General features: G+C 43.7%; 1 protein-coding gene across 2 annotated transcripts in view; it reads right to left on the reverse strand.

The window, feature by feature from the left end:
* Positions 1-24,094, reverse strand: part of pmt (phosphoethanolamine methyltransferase) — a 69,980-nt gene that overhangs the window by 16,997 nt on the left and 28,889 nt on the right. The window contains exon 1 of one of the 2 annotated variants that reach the window (XM_034093671.2): positions 3,414-3,618. The exons of the other annotated variant lie outside the window; for it this stretch is intronic. Within the exon in view, the coding sequence (XP_033949562.1) occupies positions 3,414-3,454 (41 nt within the window). The 5' untranslated portion in view covers positions 3,455-3,618. Of the gene's footprint in view, positions 1-3,413; positions 3,619-24,094 lie in introns of those variants that run through there. 2 annotated transcript variants of the gene reach the window in all.

Here is a 24,094-nt window from a genome sequence, read left to right on the forward strand (position 1 = left end):
AGGAAAATACATAAAAAATCACTAACACATTGGATACTTTAAAACCTGTTAAACCCCATGCCCCTGCCCGTGGGGGCAAAACACAACAATAGTCACAAAACTGTGTCTCAGGCATGGGTGTAGGAAGCATCCTCAATGTGGGTGGGACAATTTGACGGGGGGTGTGGGCGGGGGGGGACCTAACCTCCTCTAGGGGGGTCTGGGGGCATGCTCCCCCGGTAAGATTTTTTTTTAAATGTTGAAGTTAAAAGCATCAATCTGGTGCACTTTGAGAGCAACATTAGGGACTAAATCTATGGATACATCTCAACAACACCCATTTGAAACAGAACTGAACAGATTTACTTTTTCTTTATGCATATTTTACAAATCACTCCCTTTTTAAACTCTAGTATGAGTTGGAATGATTTCGTTATTCTGTTATTCTCTTATTTTGTATAACTATAATGATCATATAAAGGTGTGCCTTGTAAATACTTGTTTTGCATCAATCTTGATACAGGGTACTTATTATATGTTGTACTTTGGATTCCTAAAGCTTTTAGTCTACTATCCCATCATTCAAGAGTGGTTTTCACAATAAGTAATGGTTTATTTTTTGCACGGACACTATCATTTACATTTTTTTACTATTTTCAATCTGAATTTACTTTAAAAACATCTATATTGATTCTGACTTTTTCTACATCCAACTCACAGGTTTATCATTGCTTTGAGAAAAAAGATTATTAGTTTAACCATTTTAGAAGTGAAGATATAGTCAATTGTTCTGGGAATGTCATTTTCGGGCCTGAGACCTGAAAAACAGGCTTGGGGCTTAACTGGTTAAAATGTTTTACCATAATGTCTAATTGTGCATTGTATTACATCGCCCTATTTTATCTAGTTTAGCTTTTCTTGTTTTGTTGTTTGTAATGGCAGAGATTAGGGATGAATAAAGTACAACTATAACCATAATCACATTAAAGCATTTCAATCCATAGAAAGGTCTGTGCCACGCAATTTCAATAGAAACAGGAACACTTTATTGCCCTTTTGTTTTACAGCCACGACTTGCACTAGCTGCTTGCCGCTCATTCAAAATCAAAAAGACCCCCAACTTCCTCCCAGACACCCGCCCAAAAAGCCCAACCCTCAAGTAAAGGACCCAAAAGCCTTTTTGCGCTCATCGTTGGCACTGATAAAAGACTGGCATATTCCTTCAAGGTCCAGTCTGTCCAGTTTCTTCTGGTGCACATGACATATGGCCACATTATTCAGCCTTGTTTGACTCATCGATGATCTAAGCCATGTCTTAAGCCTCCTCAGGGCACTAAAACTCCTCTCAGCCTCTGCAGAAGAGGCAGGGACGACCAACAGAAGCCTTACTAAAGCTTCCACCTGACCGAAGAGACCTCTCACCTCTGGCACCATTTCCCGAATAATGCTAGCAACATCTGAGCTTGTTTCATAGGTGTAATTAGCCTCAAACATGGCCAGCTGCACCTGCAGTAGTCTTGAATTCAATTCAGGATACTCTTCTACCACCTTGTCCATGTCTCCGTGTAGCAGCACATTTTCAAGCTGCTGCAGCTTGTGGAATCCAGCTTGTTCAAACCTCTCTATGAATTGAGTATTCACTGTGTCCAAGGCATTGTAGAATTGGACTCTGTACAAGGACTGGGCATCGGGATGGATATGGGCTGCAGCCTGACCCGTGTAACGCTTTGTAGGTTTGCGGACATGAGGGATCTGAATTGGTTGTAGGTCCAACTTTGTTGACACAGCAGTTGCTTTCGAGAACAATACATCAAAATGCTCCTCCGTTCGTTTGACCTGCATGCTTGTTTTGACATGGTCTACAGCCTCCAACATGCCTGAAACGGTCTGTTTCCTAAGCTGCAGGGAGGTGTTCAGGCACTCCAAATCCCCCATCAGGTCTTCAGCCATTAAAAGGCCGAGCACAGTGTTCCCTTTAAGAAATGTTCCATGAAGACCATTGGCCTTGGCTGAAGTTTCAGGTGAGCTGCATGATGCCATTTCTTCAAGGGCCATCAGCACTGACTCATACTGCTTGAGAACTGAGCGGATGGCAGGGGTACGTACAGTCCACCTGGTGGGACAGAGAGGCTTCAATGAGGTGAAAGTTGAACCATGCTCTGATTTTTGCGATATTCTGGAAAATCAACTTGAACTTGCCAGATTGATTAAAGAAGCCCCCCAATTCATGGACCAGACCCATTGCATCTCTTACTAGTGGAGAGGCTCCACAGGCAGCCTGCATAATTAAGTTCACGCAGTGGGGACCACAGTGACAATACACAGCCAGCGGTTGTTCTTTCCTTAAAATGGCTTGTACTCCCTGCAATCGTCCAGCCATGTTTGCGGCACCATCATAAGTTTGTCCTCGGAGTTGAGACAGAGGAAGCTGTAGGCGCGTCATCACATCACATGCCATCTTGGCTATATTTTGCCCTGTTGTTGATGACACTTGGTAGATTCCCAGGAATTCTTCCTTTGGTTGTAGATCTGCATCTACAGAGCGCACACATATTGACTCCTGCTCAACTCCTGATATATCTTGGGTGCCATCAATGATAATTGCGAACTGGACCACTGGCATTGATGTTATTTCCGACACAATTTCTTTGACGATTGTATTGGCCATCACCTTCAACAGTTCGTTCTGCAATTCCGGACTGGTGAAATCGAGGGGACCTTTTAGCCAGGAGGTCAGCTCTGCATCGCCCGTTGCCTTGTACTTTAGAAGCTGGCTTAGATTCCCACTCTCCTTCTGATCACCTCGAAAAGCTAGACCTTGCCGCGCCAAGTACCTCACACCCTCAACAATCTTCATCAGATTTCTTCTTGCTTGTTGCTGCCGTCTTTCAAGCTCACGTGAAAGTTGCACATTAACAGGCTCTGGCTCCTGAATCCTAGTCATCACAGCTAATTTGTGACACTGGCTGTGTTTATGCACACTACATTTCTCCAGTGCCTTCTTCCAATTGTTAAAACCAGTCTTGACAAACGCTGAATCTGCTTTTGACGCAAGCTTAGACTTTTGTGCTGCAAAGTATTTAGCACAATAGAAACAGAGGACCCCTTTTACAGAGGGGCTGTAATGGAGCCATGTATGATCTTCAAACCACTTCTCCTGAAAGTAGAGTATTCTATTTGATAGGGTTTGACTGGGTATGACTTTCACATTTGGATGATTTGGGCAAAGTCCAAGCTCCTCCCCTTCCTTTCCTGTACCTTCATTTTCGCCTGCCTGGCTGCTCTCTCTCTCATTGTCAAACTCACTCTCCCTGCTTGATGGTATTATCTGAAATACATATGAGGATGATCTCATCTTAAATTAACATTAACATTAGACTGCTATGTTGTCATTATTCTGTCTTAACCATCAATATAGCTCCTTTCTGACTTACCTCCATGTCACCAGCGCACACTCTCCCTGTCTGGTCGCCATGCTCACATTCTCTCTCTCCCTCTCTCTCTTTACTCTGAACACACCAGAGTGAACATGGAAGAAATATCAGTAAACTATTGACTAGAAAGACTGTTGATACACATTATACATATGGGGGGACACAGGAGTCTGTACATTAAAGTGGACCTATCATGCTATATTTGAATAATATAGTGTAGGACCATACCTATATAAGGCATATTTATACTTTTTTTTTCTCAAAATACCAAACAGATCATGCATTTTAGCCATTCCTCATTTCGCTCAAATTAACACTGAGCCTGACATTTTGGATTCAGTGAGAACAGCACCATCTCTTGGCCTTTTAAATGTACTACAGCTTCTACAGCTTCTCCAGCGCTTTAGAACGGCAACGCACGTGGCTGTCTCCTCCTGATTGATGGAGTTGGCCCAATAGCCGTAGCGCCACCGTCCTGACATCAGGACAGTGCTCAATCTGGATCCGTTTTTTTCAGATCCGTTGTTGCAACCCCTTTTTTAGAGATTTGGGCACAGAGGAAAATAGAGAGGGTTGTGTTTTCTGACTCTTGGTGAGTTCCCTGACGCACCGGGGACACATATTCATGTTTAAAAGACGTACAAAGGTGCATTTTGCATGATAGGTCCCCTTTAACATTAGACTGCTATGTTGTCATTATTCTGTCTTAACCATCAATATAGCTCCTTTCTGACTTACCTCCATGTCACCAGCGCACACTCTCCCTGTCTGGTCACCATGCTCACATTCTCTCTCTCCCTCTCTCTCTTTACTCTGAACACACCAGAGTGAACATGGAAGAAATATTATCAGTAAACAAGCTATCTGACTGGAAACAATACTCAATTTCTCACTGCTCTTAACTTACTTTTTTTCTTTTCTGAGGCTGCCCAAAAAACTGTCTAATGTCACTGCCACCCTTCCTCTTGCTCATGCTTACAGCTTGACCTCGGCGATCTGCAGTTGCTGATGTGATGAATACGGGTCAGCAGCGCTGGATATAAGATCATTAAACATGTTTATTAGCAATTCTGAGCGTTCTAAACCCAGCACAAGCTATGATGCACACTGCAAACCTCCTGCGTGTGAGTATCTTTTAAATGCTTCTGACGATTATGAAATACTATTTCATAATAATTGTAGAATATTTATTATTTAATTAATTCTGGCACCTTTGGTATTCCATAGGTGTCTCACATCACAGTTTTAAATCTTTCCACACCCTACAAATTACAAAATAAAATAGAAATAATCCACATGAATAAATATCTATTGGATTACATCCAAAACGACACCGTCATTTTCCACATAGCTGACACTAGCCCGCCAAACCCTGGCTAACAACTGAAACCAGCTAGCCCACAGCTAGTTAGCTACTATTCCTGAAAAGTTCGGTTTTAACATCAGAACTACAAGTTACTTACACAAAGAAGCTAAACGGAGGGTTCATTAACATTACCATTACGAAATAAAATAATATAGATTACTTTAGGGCTAACTAGAAAAGATACCAGAACTGATGGAGGGCAAATTAAAACATGACTGACCTGCTTGGAGCATCAAGCTAACTGAAGGTGGACGCAGACGTGCAACAGGGAAATACACCCCCGGGTACAAAATAAGGAACCAATTTACATATGAAAAGAAATATCATTTTGGTGAAGTTCACAATAACAGAAAATATAGATGTTCAAGTATACAAATAACCAAAATAAAGAAGTTATAGAATAGCAATTTTATTTTAATTTTAAAAATCAAAAAATGTAAACTTTTTTTTTTGTTTCTATTTATTGGGGGGGACATTTTGAGTGTATCTGAATATTGGGGGGGATGTGTCCCCCCCAATGTATATGGTGAATACGGCCTTGGTGTGTGTATGGGGGGGGGCGCAACTTCCAACAGGAGTCATTTGGGGGGGCTCTTGGAAAAAAAGGTTGGGAACCACTGCCCAGGAGGGAAGGTGAAAGGTGGAATAAACCATCAGCGGTGAGAGCCTGCATGATGTATGTCAAATGTATTTATTTGACATATTTATTGAGGAAACGATCTTAAAAATACTCCAAAAAGAATCCCACCAGACTCCTTTGCCCCTCCAACAGAGGGATGTCCTTTTTCCTTTTCGTCATTACAAGCGATAGAAACTCTCGATCTTCTCTCGAATTATTAATATCTTTGGACGCCCTCGGCTCGCGTTCAGGGCGTCGCGAGCTGAATAAGGGCGTCAAATGATGGCAAGACGCCCCCCTGGCCGAAACGCTGCCACAGGCATAAAAGAAGCTCTTAAAAATAACATTTGACTGTGTGTGCTAAGCTGGTCTGTCTGCATCAATCCTTTCCTCTCTATATGAACCCCATGAGGGCGAAGTCCACTACGCTATCGATTGGTCTGTGTGGAAACTCTTGCTGCTGTTCATCCTTTCTTAGTTTCTCTTTGTCAAGGACAAATGGAGACACAGAGACATGGTCAATATCCTTTTATGCTTCCAGGAGCATGCCCTCAGTAGAAAGCAACACAGGATCATTACAGCTCTCACTTCAGAACAGTTTTTCTTGGGTCTAAAAATAAAAGGAAGTGATTTTTAGTAGATTTGTAACGCTTTTCTCTACAGATCATTGAGCATAAGTAGACTCTGGCTCTATACCTGCATCCACATGGGAATTGATTTCTCATCGACATTGTTATGAACTCAACAAAAAGGCAGGTTGTGGAAACGACTTCTGGCTCAGGGCAAATGTCAGAAATGCAATTCTGTCTTTGGACTTTGAACTATGCGTTTAATCTAAGGATAAAGGGGTTTCCATTTGACATGTTGCCCTGATGCCATGATCAGTCCACATGATCCACAGCCATTATGTAGGAGGAGAGTGTGGCACACTGACCACTCTCCTTGAGTTACTTACATTTAAAAAGTGATGATTTACTTTAAGGCAAAGTCTTAGGCAGGTGCGTCAAATAATATACTGTGGCCCAAAAAGTAATATACCCAGTTATAACTCGTCCCAAAGTTCAAATGTACACATGCAAACAGCACTGGCACTGTAAACATAGCCTGCAAAATAAAACAAACACACCAATGTTAGGCAGCAGCACCTCCCAGCTAGTGTTAATTTCGTCAGCTATTTTTTATTTAGTTTTAGTCTTAGTCCTGTGTGAAATGTTCTTTTTAGTTTTAGTCATATTTAGTCACCTTCATCCTGTTTTTATTTAGGCAAGTTTTAGTCGACTAAAAGTCTGAGCATTTTAGTCTTATTTTAGTCAAAGAAAACGAATTATTTTAGTCTACTTTTTGTCAATGAAAACTGTTGAGTCTTTTTTAGTCATCAGATTATATAGAACATTTCAGTCAAACTGGTCTAGCCAAAAACAAAAAATGTGTCATTTTAGTCAAACGTATTTTACTAAGATTATATCTTGTCCTTATTTGATGAAAAACACAGGTTGATTAGAAAGCAGCTTTGCAGAGAGTATCTGCTCAGGTTTGTGGTGTTTTTACGTTATGGCCACATTGCTTCCTGTTGGAGCCAATTTGTGTGTGTGTGTGTGTGTGTGTGTGTGTGTGTGTGTGTGAACGCGTCATCTAATCTAATCTGCGCACCTGGGAGCACGGGAGGTAATCAAGCTATATGTGGGCACAGGTGATCAGTGGGGATGAGAGGTTAGAGAGGAAGCCACACGTTTTTCAAGCGTGTTGACCGTGTCTGAGCGTGTGCGTGATTGTTGTATGTTAACCAAGATGTTAGATAGGCCTACAAGACAATTTTAACATTGTATATACAAATAAAGCATTACAAATTACGTCATGGTGGACCTCATCCTTCACCACAACACGCGTTGGGAACTCTGGCTGCTAACCTCCATGAGTGGCTTTTTTTTATGAGCGATCGCCGCTACACTTGTTGAAAAACAGGCTCCAATGAATGAATCGGAGGATCTTGGACGGAAGAAGGAGCTGCTGCGTTCCCACACAGCTCCAGATGATTGCTGACATGTGAACGCTGTGAAAGCCACGAGGAACCACGGTAGGATCGTTAAGAATTGTTGCAAGCTGTGAAAGACCTTCTCATATCAGGGTAAAGGTAAATCCTGCGACAATTCTAAACTAAAACCTCACGCAGCTGCTGTGTTACTGTCAAAATGAGCCAAGAGGGGAGTCGGCCTAAAGCGCCTGCCACTCAAAGTGATGCAGAGAGTGGGCTCGGTAAAAGACAGCCTCAACTCACTGTTAAAGCATTGGAATTAAAAATAGCTTCAATTCAACATCAAAGGAATTCAAGGATAAAGAAACTGCATAAATTAACAAAGAATGTCCAACAATTGATACTTTCAAGCCAAAATGTGTCTGAGGTGGAATCCATGTGTGACATTTTTGTGAAAACAATGATCGAATTAAATGAGTTGCATGAGTCCCTGAAACCATTAATACCAGAGGATGAAGTTATAAAACAAAATGAATGGTTTGAAACACGAATGCACGGCAATCGAGAAATGATGAATACAATGAAAAGGTGGTTGCAAACTACAAAGGAGCAATTTACACATGCAAATGATGATGATGTGGTAAATGTCAATGCTGCCAGTAAGACTGTGGTAATTGATGATATCTGTCCAAATGACAGCGTTTCTAATGTAACCAGAAGAACGTGCACATCAGCTGGTCGCTCCAGCCACAGGTCCAAGATGTCATCCATCTCGTCTGCATGTATCAAGGCGGAGGCTGAAACGGCTGCTCTCAGTGCTATGGCGGCTATCCTCAAAGAAAAACATGCACTGGAGTGTGAAGAGCATAGCCTCGCAGCAGCCAGAAAGTGTGACGAGGACAGCCTCGCAGCAGCCAGAAAGTGTGAAGAGGACAGCCTCGCAGCAGCCAGAAAGTGTGAAGAGGAGCAGATCAGACAACGCAAGGAGTGGCTTGAATTGCAAAGTGGAATTGCTGCCCATACAGCAAAGGCCAATGTGCTCAGGTGCAGAGGATCTGAGGTTCAAAGCTCAAGGGCTGATTCAAATGGAATGAATTCATATCTAGACAGAGCCAAAAGGAAACTCTCTCTTAGACCCTCTGCTACAGAATTCATCCCACAAGGTTCAGAAGGTCAGTTCAACCCCTCACCAAAAGGGGGCAACAGAGCGGTAGTGTCAGTGGAGACTCTGCACAACGATGCAAACTTGCAGTACCATAATCCTACAGAAGAGGATAAGAACTTTGCTCTGTCAATGGGTGCGCGCCCCAAAGATTCAAACCAGCAGTTGCATCATCCACCAGTAGGTGGCAGTAACACTCTATTGCCAATGGAGGCATTCACAGCCACAACAATACCAGAAGGAAATGGATCTAAAGCCGATGAACTCAATCCCACGTCATCTCAAGTATGTCAGCAGACATTCTCTGCCACACAAGTCACTCATGATCTTGACACACATTTGGTGCAGGAAACCAACCAGCATACGGGTTCAGTGCAAAGTAACGTGAATCAAGGCAACATTATCAACATCATGCAAAGGCAAAATGATATCACAGCTCTGTTGGTGCAGCAACAGTCAACATTGTCACTGCCACCAAGAGAAATACCAACCTTTGATGGAGATCCTTTGGAGTATAGTGCATTCATACGAGCATTTGAACATGGAGTGGAAGGAAAGACTGCTACCAATGTTGATTGCCTATACTTTTTGGAACAATACACCAAGGGACAACCCAAAGAACTGGTTAAAAGCTGTCAACACATGCCACCCGACAGGGGATACCAAAGAGCAAAGACACTTTTGACAGAACGCTTTGGAAATCAACACATAATAGCCACTGCATACATGGAGCAAGCGCTTGGATGGACACCAGTGAAAGCAGAGGATGCTAAAGCTTTGCAAGCTTTTTCTTTGTTTCTCCGTGTTTGCTGCAATGCCATGGAGGACATAAGCTACATGTCAGAGATGAATATGCCAACTAACATGCGGGCGATGATCTTAAAGTTGCCCTATAAAATGAGGGAAAGATGGAGAAACCTTGCTTACGAGCTACAGGAGAGGCAACATCGTCAAGCAAGTTTCAGTGATATTGTCAAGTTTGTTGAGCGACAAGTATCTATTGCCTCTGATCCACTGTTTGGAAACATTCAAGACACGTCCATCTCTTCACCAAAATACATAAGTGGAAACAACATATCCCAGCCTCGCAGCCGCCAGAAAGGAAGCAGTTTTGCTACTTCTGTTGAAGCTGTCAATCGTGGAACTGCACCTGAAAAGCAAAAGGAGAATAGCCTACCGTATAGGCCAAGAAGGATATCTTGTCTGCTGTGTGAAGAGGATCACAAGTTGGAGATGTGCTACAAAATGGAGAGGATGATGCACACAGAGAAAATTAGTTTTCTGAAAGAAAAGGGTGCTTGTTTTGGTTGTTTAGCTGTTGGACACATGAGTAAGGACTGCCGCAGCCGCCTGTACTGCCAAGTGTGTGATTTAAAACATCCCACTATCCTCCACATCCATTCACCGAGAAAGGAAGTCTCATCAGAGGACATACAGCACGAAACATCAACAGAGGATCACAAAGTTTCTACCAAAACATGTGGCCATATTGGGGCTGGAGGACAGGAGTGTGCCTTGCCCATTGTGCCCATTCAGATCAAGGCTACAAAAGGCAGCACAGTGATACACACTTATGCCTTCCTAGATCCTGGTAGTACGGCCACCTTTTGCTCAGAGCGACTGATGAGGGAGCTTAAGATGACAGGAAGAAAATCCAAATTCCTGTTGAGAACAATGAATCAGGAAAAGCTTGTGGGTAGTCACATCATTTCTGGGTTGGAGGTGGCTGCACTCAACAGTAACAATTACTATGAGCTACCTGATGTGTTCACACAAACTGTAATGCCTGTGACTCGTGACAACATTCCAAAACAGGAAGAGTTAAGTGCATGGCCCCACTTAAACTCTGTGAAACTTCCTGTCATTAACGCTGACGTGGAGCTGCTAATTGGAGCTAATGTCTCAAAACTCATGGAACCATGGGAGGTGGTGAACAGCAATGATGATGGACCTTATGCTGTCAGAACCCTGCTAGGGTGGGTTGTCAATGGACTGCTGAGAGGAGACCGCCAAATTGTAAACAGCTGTCCCACCATTGCAGTCAATCACATATCATTAACCAGCTTGGAGGAACTGCTGGTAAAGCAATACAACCACGACTTCAATGAGAGATCAGTTGACGAAAAGCCAGAAATGTCCAGAGAAGATGTTAAGTTTTTGGAAATCATGAAAAGTTCCGCCAACCTCACTGATGGACATTACAGTCTGAAACTACCTTTCAGAGAAGAGAAAGTTTCAATGCCAAACAATCGTCATTGTTGTATGTTAACCAAGATGTTAGATAGGCCTACAAGACCATTTTAACATTGTATATACAAATAAAGCATTACAAATTACGTCATGGTGGACCTCATCCTTCACCACAACACGCGTTGGGAACTCTGGCTGCTAACCTCCATGAGTGGCTTTTTTTTATGAGCGATCGCCGCTACACTTCTGATAAAACAATGCATTCGCTTTTTTTCTCCGCCTCATTGTAGCGAAAAAGGGCCCACATATTACGTCGTTTCTTTCTCCCAAGCAGTGGTGGCTTTAGACTTTTTCGTTGTCAGTCATTTTGACGGACAGGATCGTAACATTTCCGTCATAATCCATTATTATCCGTCGAGTGCACAATGTATCACTCACTCGCGCTGACGGGGGGGTATTCGGTTAACGCGAGTGCGACCACTGCTCCCAAGCCCTGTTGTTACTATTTTATTTTCTGTTAAATAAGGTTAGTTAGACCATGAGTTAGACCCGAGTCTTCCTGACAGTTCATATTTTGCCGCTGCCCGGTGTAATTCAAATCTACCGCCGCGCGCAGCACAGACACACAGCACAGCTGCTGCCCAGCGCAGCACTGGAAATGGAACTGCTGGGAGAAAAACTGACTATCAGAGATGTAACGTTATCTTTGATAATATTTCGTCTCCTCATTTTTCGTCAACGAAAGTAAAGAGAGATTTTGGCATCGTTTTTATTTAGTAAACTACATCTTCGTCTCGTCACTTTTCGTCAACGATATTGCATGATGATTTCGTTACAGTTATTGTTTACTGCCGTCGGTGCCGTCTCGTCATCATCTCGTTTTCGTCATGGAAAAAAAGGTCGTTGACGAACATATTTCGTCATAGTTTTAGTCAACGAAATTAACACTACTCCCAGCATGAGCATACACATAAATCAAGGTAAATGTTTCTGTCTAATTTTACAAATATCATACGAGGCTCTACAGCGTGTATTTGATTTTTACAAATTGACAACTAATAGGTTGAAATACATTAGAAGTAGCCTTTTGTTTTTTATGCAGCATATACTATTTGTTTTCTTTAAAATTAAATAATTTCTTAAACTGCACTGTAACTTTCTTCTTGTATTTGATATCGGACTTGATCTATTTTAGCTTCATTTAATCTTGTATGCTTTTTGTTGGATTAAACCATGACTCTTAGAATTGTAATTGAATGGCCTTTGTAGTGGCAATTTCTTATGTTACCTTATATGGTAAAACCAAATGCTTCTAAAAGCATTGTCTAACACTACTGTACCATTTCTTCATATGTGCTGTTTTCTCTGCATACTCTAAAGAGGGTCATTAATCTCAAGCGCTTCAAGGCCACAGGGCTGAGTTGGCAGACTATGCTGATACTCCTCTTCACACTAAGTTTGAACTTCCATATGCTGATAACCATTATACTTTCGACAGCTACACATAAAACTGTCTGCCCGCCCTATCTTGTATATAAGCTTTGCTATTCTGTGACTATTGCGCACACTCCTGCAGACTATCCTATACTCTGTGAGACCTGTGCCTTCGAGGCGCCTCGAATAAAGAACCAGAAAGACAACTCTGTTTGTTTCACCAGTTTATTGATTGATCATTCTAATTGTATATCTCCACAGTATTAACTAGGTCTAAGATTTCCATAACAGATTGGCGTTGTCGGCAGGATCTCTGCAAGTTCGATTGGGGACACCTACGGACGCTGGTGGTCGTTCCGGGATCCTTGGATTCTCCTCTACCTCGACAGAAAAAACGTACGGGATGAGAGGACCAGCGCCGGGGTGAAACCGATTGACTACACAAGATCCAACGAACTCAAAAGGCCTTCAATGCTCGGTGAGATGTACAATTTCTAATTGTTTAAAAGTAAAACGTAATTAACCTCCATGATATTTATTAGGCGGGCTGCTCAAAAGTAGGATATTTGGTATATCCGCCGTAAAAGGTTTTACGATCAGTTTTTGTGTGATTTGTACTGAGGAACAAATATCACATCACCGACGGGTGAAAAATAGTGTTTTGGTAACACTTAAAGACTTTCTCCATGGGGACAAAGCAGAGTAGGGGAGCAGGCCAACCTCCTGAGGGCCCAATTGTAGATGTCATGCGAGCAAAATATGGTGAAGACAGCTTATCAGAGTTGGAAATATGGACGAAAATGTTCGGATTTCCAAAGGGAGGCTCTTTGAGTAAATAAAAAATCAAAGACCTAAAGGATAAAGAGTGTGAAGATGGAATGAAAAAGAAGAGTACAATTAAAGTAAAGGACTTAGAAAAGCTGGACACTCACAGAAAGTGTTTAAAATAGTGGGAGGATGAAGCAGAATGCTGTGAAAGGAGGCAGTTGGCCTCGGCAATAAAGAAAATATAAAGGTTGAAGATGAATGTGAAGAAAAGAAGGAAAATAAATTATTTCCAAAACCATGTAAACCCCAGACATCTCTGTATCCTTCCATTGCAGGCCTGAATGACCCTCTCCTTGACTCTGGGTATCCTTTCTAGGGATGCCAGCGATTATTCGATTATTTGAATATTCGTTACAGTCTCCATAATCGAATATTTAAAAAAAAAAAATCGATTTTATTATTATTTATATATATATATTTATTTATATATTTTTTTATTATTTATATTTTTTTTATTATTATTTATGTTTTTTTTATTTATCTTAGTTTCAACCAAAATATATATATAAATATATATATGCTAATAATAGTAATAGTATTAATAATTGTAAATGGCCATTGGTCACACCACCAGTTTGTTTTACTGTAAACTTGGAGGAAGCCTGCTTGCAGAGCAGACTGCTGTTGCAGCACGCTACACACCGACCCCGCCCCCACCCCCCCTCTCCCTCACACTGACCCCCCCCCTCTCCCTCACACGTGCGACTAAAGATGAACAAAGCGGCAGGTAAAAAGAGTTCCTCCTTGTGGAACTACTTCGAACATACAAGTCCAAAGGAAGTTAAATGCAAGCTCTGCGAAAAGACGTTGGTCTATCACAACTCAACCTCAACAATGCGTTCGCATTTGAGTGCGAAGCACGCCAAAGAGGTTACAGAGAAAGACGCAGCACAGCTGGCCATTACCAACTTCACTTCAAGGCCACGTCGTTGTGATGACATGCTTGTTTGTTGTTTGTACTGTTAAACATGTTCTAGTAAAGAAAACAACGGAATTCCTTTTGTCTGAGTTTTTTTTCCTCTCCCGCGGGGGGGGGGGGGGGGGTCGAATAATCGATTATTATTCGCCAGGGTTGCCGAATAATCGATTTTGATCATGGTCAGTTTCTGGCAACCCTAATCCTTTCCCTCCCCCGGCGTACAACCCTGGCAATCCGGCTGGCCCACCTCCCCCGCCACTACAAGCCCCAGCCATGCAGTCAGCAGACTTCCCGTCAACTCCAAGCTCGTCCACCCCCATCAGGCCCAAGTATTACGGGACAACAGCGGGATAAACAAACCCGATGCCCTAGGAGACCAAGCAGGCGTTTGGGAGACACACCTCAGTAATGCCTTCCTCAACGGACTCACAGCCACAGCGCAAGCCGCGCAGAATGCTGGCCGCTCACAATACCGAGGGAGAGGCAGAGGAGGTTTTCCGAGGCAGAGGACGAGAAGCAAGACCTTCAAACGACGAAAGATGTTTCAAGTGTGGCAGTGTTGAACATTGGATCCGGGACTGCCCACAGAACACTGGCAGCGGAGGCAGAGGGGGACAGCAAGGACGGGGCCATTCAGAATCAGACTGACCTACACCAGATGGGGAGGAAGGGGCCCAATCGAGCGAGATGGAAATTCAGCCTGCAGCATCTGAACAGGGAAGTGACACACACACACACACACACACACACATCATGCAGGCTATTTTGACATATTTGAAATATGACAGTGAAACAGCATTTAAGAAATGTCCCACACTAACTTTAGCTATCATGGGTGTTGATGTTACATTTTTGGTTGATTCTGGGGCTACACATTCTGTGGTAAAAATGGCAGATTTGCCTGATTGCAAATTCAGTGGTAGATATATTGACTCAATAGGAGCTGCTGGGGTAACTGTAAAGGAGAAGTTTTCTATACCGCTTCAGTGTAGAGATAACGGTGATGCCAGTCATCCATTTCCCACATCAGTCAAACACAGTTTTCTTCCATCATCTGTCTGCCCAATACATTTACTGGGCAGAGATCTGATTCTCCGGTTCGGCTTGGACCTCATTTCCAAAAATGAGGGTCTCAAAGTCCGACGGCCATCTCCTACGATGGTTCAGAAACTCTCATTTGATGATGGAGATCTGTTGAATGTGTATCAATGGCTGCTGACATATCCTGATTCTCAGGAATTGCTGCGTTTGACTCATCAGCGTGTCTGTCCACCTGCTGTGTTCATGGAGGCTCCTCATTTGCATTGTACTGCTAACGTTGTTGATGATCCATGTAAATACTATGATGAGTTTTCTGTTAGAATGTGTAAATGATGAACTCATGCTTAAAACTATGTATTGGAGTTCGCTGCGCAGCACTATTTCTGTTACACTCACACCCACACAACACAAGCTGTATCAAATCCCAGGGGCGGTCCCACACATTTCACTAGCCAGGGGCCCCACTGATAGATGGAGGGATTTGGGTCCACTCGTTAAAGATTGGGAGTCAGCCACTGATTGGGCACCTACACACACAGAATGTGTTATATACTCTATGTCACATGACGTGTATAAAATGGAAATGTGCACGAACGTAGCCGTTCTGCGCACATTGCTGTTGGGTGAGGATGATGAGGTTGGTGATGCTACTTTTCCCGCCTTTACGGGTAATTCTCATATCTCTGAGCTTCCTGCCGCGCTTTCAGATGTGCCACACTCATTGTGGGCAGCTCACAAATATGATGTAGGTTTGATCCGTTATCACTCCTAAATTTTGGTTTGCATTTGAGTAAGTAGTAGTAAAGATGTACCTTTCGTCAAATTAGTATGCATATACAGTGACAGGTGGACACGCCCCCAATTATGCAAATGAGCTAAGTCCGTCTCCCATTGGCCAATGAGCTAAGTCCCGCCTCCCATGTCCCACCTCCCATTCTTTGATGTGTGTGTAATCAGATTGGCGTGAAAGGCCCCCGGTGTAGTTTATGTATTGATTAAGATAGTCTCTTGGGGTTAAGGTATTTGACCCCTGAGCCTGAGAGTGGAGTAATTAGCCTGAAATCAGATATGAATGAAATGCCCCAGGCAGTCCCTTTGTTGTATAGTTCTTTGATGTATTGATTAAGATAGTCTCTTGGGGTTAAGGTATTTGACCCCTGCCCCTGAGAGTGGAGTAATTAGCCTGAAATCAGATATGAATGAAATGCCCCAGGCAGTCCCTTTGTTGTATAGTTATTTGATGTATTGATTAAGATAGTCTCTTTGACCCCTGCCCCTCAGACCCCTTTGTTGTCTAATCTAATTAGCCTTTGATGTTTGCCCTTTGATGTGATGTGTAATTTCACATTGGTGAAAGCCTTTGATGTTAATCTCTGTATACATGCCTACCCTTCCAGCCTCCCCCCTTTGCGCCGCCCCTCCTGAGGCTATGGCCAGCAGAGGAGTGTATAGAGATATGCTCAAAACTAAATTGAAAAAAGACAGACAATTCAGCTTCCCATCCACAGAGTGGTGGTGTGGTGGAAAGAGAGAATGGTACAATCAAAAACAAGCTAGCAAAACGCTGTGCAGACACAGGTCTGTCTTGGACACAGGCTCTGCCCATTGTGCTGATGTACATGAGGATGCGGAAACGAACATGGAGTCAACTCAGCCCTTTTGAGATCCTTTTTGCAGCTCCTCCACAGATTGGGATCAAGGCGCCAGGATGTCCTCTCCCCTCCACAACTTTGTGTGAGGATGCTATGTTGTCATATTGTGTTAACCTGTCATCCAATTTAGCAGATATCAGACGCCAGGTAGGGGCAGCTCTACCTACCCCTGCTACTGGTCCACTCGACCGTATCCAACCAGGCGACTTCGTGCTGGTCAAGGACTTTCGGAAAAAGAGCTGGAGATCCAGCCGTTGGCAAGGTCCCTACCAGGTGCTTCTCGTCACCCAGACAGTGGTCAAGGTCGCAGAGAGAGCCACGTGGGTCGCAGAGAGAGCCACTGCAAAGCTGTCATCTCCGCCCCAGTCTAGCCGGTCAAGTAGAAACAGACGACGACAAGTGACGTGCCAAGTCACCACCAGCACCACACATGCAGTACATACACCCTAGTACCACACACAAGAATCATGGGCGACGGCCAGCTGTGCTTTTTCATATGCCTCTGGTTCCTTGCCTGTGCCGTCATGGTGTGGGGTTGAATTGATATGGTCATGAAGGCACGGGCTCAGTCAAACTAGACACATCCACTAAGGAGACGACGACACCAAGAACATAAACTTTGTGCCTGATCACTGGCGAGTGATTGAAGATGGAGCTCCTCGGACAAGAATTAGCTAATGCCCACCTGGACTAGAAACATGCTAATGCAACATCAATTTGCTCTAGACATCCTGTTTGCCTCAAGGGGGGGGCCTATGTCACTTTATCGGAGACTCTTGTTGCACATACATTCCAGACATCTCAGAGAACATGACTCGCACCATAAAACACCTTAACGCACTTCTGGCAGACATGAAGGCTGACGACGTGGACTACGACCCTGTAGGCTGGGACTGGTGGTCCTGGCTCACATCGGGAGAGTGGGAAGGCTGACTGGCCAGAATAGTCACGCCACTCCTCACCATCATAGCCTTGCTCTTCTGTTGTACATGCTGTGTAGTTCCCCTCATGAAGAAATGTTTTTCTAGTATGATCTCCTCTGCATTTGTACAATACACCACTCTCCCTCAAACCACTGACAATGTTACAGCCAACCCAGATTCAGCCCCCACTGATTCCGACACTGAAGAGTCGGACACCGAATTGTAAAATTGTGTGTAAAGACTGCCATTCCCTCGTTTCAGTATTCTTTTGCTTTCCACATACGGAGTCTGTCCTCCACAAAAACAGCCACTTTCCATGATATGTTTATGATGTGTTTACTTAAACCAGCGATAGAGTGTATTCATTGATGTGTTATATCAGTCTATCCTCTCATTTGTTTTATTTTCATGATTGATCAAGTATGATCAAAAGGGGGGAATGTAGTGGCCATTTCTTATGTTACCTTATATGGTAAAACCAAATGCTTCTAAAAGCATTGTCTAACACTACTGTACCATTTCTTCATATGTGCTGTTTTCTCTGCATACTCTAAAGAGGGTCATTAATCTCAAGCGCTTAAAGGCCACAGGGCTGAGTTGGCAGACTATGCTGATACTCCTTGTGACGGCCCCAGAGCCTGTGTGCAGGTGTGTTACAGGTCTTACGGTGGGGTGGAGCTGAAGAGAGCAATCAGCGCGATCGCGGACACCTGGCCGGAGCCGAGGTGCGATCCTCTCCCCTCGTCCATCCATCTTGTACTTTATACTGAACAATCGCAATAAATGTGCCGTGGTTTTTGGGAACTCGTGTACGTCTTGTCATCTTTCCGTTGTGGCCTACGAGCCAGTCATAACAACTGGGGGCTCGTCTATCGTGAGTATGAACCGGGAGTTGGTTGGATTGTTTTGGCGTTAGCTGTGCCTGAATTAGCCTGTGTTCGTGGCTAGTTGGTAGCCTGAGTTTTTTTTATGTATGTGGCCTTATATGGTGTTGTGGATGCACTCTACGGGTGCCTAGGCATTATTTTGGAACGCGTATGGTCCCAGGTTTGTGGAATTTGATGAGATGTGTTTTTGTCCGATAGTGGTGATCTGTTCTCTTAAATATTCGCTGAAAAATAGGAGGTAGTGGTCCCGCCTGTGTATACAATACCTGTAGGAGTGTTTCCCCTGGTGGGTTCAAGAGGCGTTTCCCCTTTGGGTTTCGTCTGGGGGGGCTTTGATAGTGTTGAGGTACGGTGGTTAGAGCTTCACTTTCCATTTTCCCTTAACTTGCTCGGGAGCACTTCCGTGGTTCAGGGGGGTTGCCGATTACCTGGTCGCCTCTCTCGGTCCAGCGGGCTTTAAGTGCATAAGTACCCACCGCTACGCCTCATGAAGACTAGGGGGGGAGTTATGTAGTACATTTGTGATTAGGAAGTCAGCTAGCGGGGCTGCACATTCTTACTGTGTGCACAGGTGGGCTAAGAAATTGCATTTCCTCTGTGTAAATAGCTATTATTGGGTAAATATGGAGGATATTGTGGGGGCGTTTGTGGCTGCACCTTCTGAAGGTTTCTTGGATCAGTGCACCAAGGATCAATTGGTGAACATAGCTCAGTATTATGGGTTTTAAGTTGGCGATAAAAGAGTGAAAGACTCGGTGAAAGCGAATTTGAGGGCTTGTTTGTTGAAAAGTAAAGTGTTTGATACTCCTGTCCCCGGGCGCACAAAATAAATGGCGGGTCAAAGTGCGGTTTTGAGTTTCGAGCAACAGAAGGAGTTACTCAGATTACACTTAGAGTTGGAGACGGAAAAGGAGTTGGCCGTGGAGAAGATGCGACAGGGCATTGAGCTGGAAAGAGCGGTGTCCTTTGAGGCAGGAAACTGAGCAGGCTAAGTTGGAGTTTCAGAGGGAGAAACTGGAATTAATTAGAGAGGGCAAAGTAGCGGCTGATGTCCTGTTTCCTGATTATTCAGCTAGTCAAAGCGGGGCCCCAGGGAGGTCAGTGGATGACTTAAATGATTTGAAGTGGGTTCCCAGGTTTAATGAGAAGGATCCGGACATTTTTTTCCCAATGTTTGAACGTCTCACAGGTGTAAGGGGGTGGTCTGAGGCCACTCGCGTGTTATGGTTACAGTGTGTGTTAACGGGGAGGGCTCAGGAGGCTTATTCATCTTTAAGTGGCAGTGACTATTTGCGCTATGATTTAGTTAAATCTGCCGTTCTCAGGGCTTACGAGCTGGTGCCTGAAGCTTATCGTCAGCGGTTTAGGAATTGGAAGAGAGGTGATACATCTCACCTTGAGTTTGCTCGGGATATTTCCACTCATTTCGATCTCTGGTGTGCGGCAACTGACGTTGATTCTCACGGGGCGTTGAGGGATCTCGTTATTTTCGAGCAATTAAAAAATTCTGTACCGGAGCACATTGCAGTGTATATCAGTGAGCATGCAGTCAGGACAGCTGCTGAAGCTGCTGCGTTAGCAGATGACTATGTTCTGACACACGTTGGTGGAGGTGCTGCCATACAAGGCAGTCACGGTGGAAATTCCTTGGGTATGGGAGCGAGGTCTGGTCGTCCAGTGAGACCTGCTGGGCAGGACAGTGGGTATGTACGTGGAGCACGTGAGCCTGACAATGTGTGTCATTACTGTCATGAGCGAGGGCACTGGAGAGAAGACTGCAATGCATTTAGGGCTAAAGCTGAGCAGGAAGGGACTAGTGGTAGTCCCAGGCCAGCAATGTTCGTGGCACCTGTCGCTGAGCAGGTGACTGGGTGTTTAGACGGTGAGTTGAAACCAAAGGGGTCTAGCCCAGAACTACAGTCTTATTTGCCTTTCATGACTGAAGGTTTTGTTTCTCTGGTGGGGAACGATGAGAAGGTGCGGGTGAAAATATTACGAGACACTGGATCATTTGATTCGTTCATTTTGGCATCTGCCTTACCATTTTTAGAGGACACATACATGGGGTTGTTCATTCCGACACTTGGAATCGGATTAAATGCTCTTCAGGTGCCTATCCATAAAATGATGCTGTGTTCGGATCTGTTTCAGCGTGAAGTAGCGGTTGGCGTGTGGCCCGCTCTGCCCATAGATGGGGTCACGATGATACTGGGTCACGATGATACTGGGTAACGACATTGCAGGTAGTCGTGTGTGGGCTGATGGGGCACCTCCTGCTATTATGGCGCCAGTGCCCCTGGTTAGTATTAAGCCAAACAAGAGCGAAACTGAGCACCCTGACGTGTTTAATGCATGCGCTGTGACACGGGGAATGAAACGTGGGCAGACAGAGGTCATGAGCACAGCTGAAATCGATGAGGCCTCACCGCAGCATGGGGTGACGTGTCTCGAGATTCCCTGGTCGGTTTCTCACGCTGAGCTGGTGGAGGAACAGCATCCTGATGCGTCTCTGGAGGGTCTAAGGGAGTGTTCTTCGTGGTGGTGAGGTGAGAGGTCGTGCTCATGGGTATTCGCTTTAGGAGAGTGTCGCGTATTTTGCTGGCGAACCGGTTTACCAGGTCGGGGTGTCTTCCAGGTTCCGGAGCATGGCGGGAAAGAAAGAAAAAAAAAGGGAAGAAAAATGTAACGTGTTATAGTTAGCTGAACTAGTCAGTGACTTGTATGTTTTTTTTCTTCGTTGTTGTGGGCACCATGTTCTTTGTGGGGTGTTTTCGTTTGTGTGTAGGTACCAGGGTTCCGATGGGGACCCTGATTTTATGGGGGGGGGCTGTGACGGCCCCAGAGCCTGTGTGCAGGTGTGTTACAGGTCTTACGGTGGGGTGGAGCTGAAGAGAGCAATCAGCGCGATCGCGGACACCTGGCCGGAGCCGAGGTGCTATTAAGCCCAGCTGCCCGGAGTCACAGGGCGGGCCTGACTCTCTCCAAGCCGGCCGCAGGAGGAGTAACACGGCGATCCTCTCCCCTCGTCCATCCATCTTGTACTTTATACTGAACAACCGCAATAAATGTGCCGTGGTTTTTGGGAACTCGTGTACGTCTTGTCATCTTTCCGTTGTGGCCTACGAGTCGGTCATAACACTCCTCTTCACACTAAGTTTGAACTTCCATATGCTGATAACCGTTATACTTTCGACAGCTACACATACAACTGTCTGCCCGCCCTATCTTGTATATAAGCTTTGCTATTCTGTGACTATTGCGCACACTCCTGCAGACTATCCTATACTCTGTGAGACTGTGCCTTCGAGGCGCCTCGAATAAAGAACCAGAAAGACAACCGTTTGTTTCACCAGTTTATTGATTGATCATTCTAATTGTATATCTCCACAGTATTGACTAGGTCTTAGATTTCCATAACACCTTCCCTTTCATGCAAATGTGCTATTTAAATAAACTTGCATTGCCTAGACAATACAGTTTAAAATACAGGTACAATTGACTATCTTTCCATGAAGCTCAGCACGGGAAAGAGCATTTTGTACTAAAATGAACTGTAGCTTAGAGGAGTCTCATTAAACACCCGTCTCAGACTGCTGAAGCCTTGATTAGCTTAACTAAACCCACAAAGCCATTTCCCACAGAACAAAGGCTGTGGATTTCACACCAGGAATAACTTTTCTTATAACACTTTTACTTTACATGTATGCATGTGACTTTTGTATTGCATGATTGACATAAATATGGCACTTGTCATAAATGTTTCCTTGTTGCAATTTGTGTGCGTTTGATGCTAGTTACAACAGAAAAATGAACGCAGTGAAGTCACCAGAGAGGTCTCGTCAGAGTATAATGCCTGGAGGGAAATACAGAGACAGGAGACATGTGTTTCCCAGCTCAATAAACTGTCAGGACGGAGCAACATCCCTCAGAGGCCGGCATGCTTTGTGAACAAGATTTGATGCGTGAAAGAAGTCTACCTTTTATGGCAAATCCTCACCCGACTAATCCTTCACTGAGCGACTTAAACCTAGCCTACCTGGTGGATCCCAGGTGTAAAAGCGGTTTGCATTTAGACTTGTAAAAGCGGTTTGCATTACAAGTCTAAAAAACTTCTCCAGACAAGTTAAGTTTAAGTTTTTTGTTTAAAAAGAAATAGGCAAAATGTGTTAATTTAACAAGATGAATGCATACTTTATGGAGCTAATTTCCTGCCATAACTCCACAAACAAACTAAACAGGTTTTACAAATGCCTCATGATTCACTAACAAACACAATGTGGTTTGCAAATACAAAACACTATCTACAAACTAATGCATTTAGTTTTGCAAAGAAAAAACGTATCTATCAAACAAACACATAATCTTTTTCTAATAAATCATGTTTCAGAGACAAATTCAGCATATGTTTTACAAGTACACACATTTTTTTTACAACTACAACACTTTTTTTTACAAGTACAAATCTTGTTTTTACAACTACAAAACTTTTTCTTCTCACGGCGGAATATTACTGCCAAAAGTCACATTCCGCCATGGCTGGCACATGCTCCACGGCAGCAGGGGGCGCTACTGAATCCATTGGGGAAGGCGGGAGCCTCCCACCGGGAGGTTGAGCAGAGCATGGAACAGCCCTTGCCAGCCTGATGACAGCGGTGATTCTAGTGATCCAGCGATCTGGGTCAGTGTTATAGTGATAATAAACAAGGTGAATTTAGCGATCACAACGAAAACAGCCAAGACACATATTGAGCCCAGAAAATGAATGTTATAAGGGCTGTAAATATAATAAGCCTTTGTCTAAAATGGACAACATTGTAAGGAGATTTAAACTGTAGCCTACAGCGATTCTGCACTCGGTCAATCAGCTGCTCTTAATTTTCTTTCCTGCTATATTCAATGAGTGATACAAATATTTTGTATCATAAGTTCTGAATAAAACTGACACTGTTGGACTCGGTAGTAGTTGACTGCTACCAGAAATAAAAGGAAGTACTTTACTGTGTACTTTGTGAGTAATCCTCTGTCAGAGTCCCCTCCGTATAATGCATGTTTTCTGCTATCTTTGATGAGTGATAAAAAGACAATTTTACCATAAGTTCTTAATGATATTGAGACTGCTGGACTCAGTATTCTTACACCTACTATCACAATACATTGAAGTACTTCTAGTGTGTGTGTGTTTTTTTTTTAATCCTCTGTCAAAGTCCCCTCTTGAGAACCTAATCAAGCCACTTCTGCTAAGTTTGATGAGGGAACTTTTTTTTTTGTGCCATTAGTTCTTCGTGAGATTGACACTGTTGGACTCAGTACTAGTCCCACAAGTACTATGAAGTACTTTTACTGTGTACTTTTTGAGTAAACTTCTGTCAATGTCCCCTCCTGAGTACAATAATGCATGTTTCTCTGCTATTTTGAATAAGCGTTAAAACACCTTTCTTATGAGACTGATATTGTTGGACAGAGTACTTTAAGAGGATGGTAGACATGATATCAGCAATACTTCCAGTCAGTACTCCAGCAGCAGCATTTTACACCTTGGAAAGTAGGGCTGTGCGATTATGGCAAAAATCATAATCACGATTATTTGGGTCAATAATTGATATCACGATTATTTTGACGATTATTCATTGACCATTTATTGAACTTTAAAACAAATAATATTTTACCAATAAACAAGATCAACAAATA

This window comes from Pseudochaenichthys georgianus, chromosome 10 (genome assembly GCF_902827115.2).
Source record: "Pseudochaenichthys georgianus chromosome 10, fPseGeo1.2, whole genome shotgun sequence".
Lineage (NCBI taxonomy): Eukaryota > Metazoa > Chordata > Actinopteri > Perciformes > Channichthyidae > Pseudochaenichthys > Pseudochaenichthys georgianus.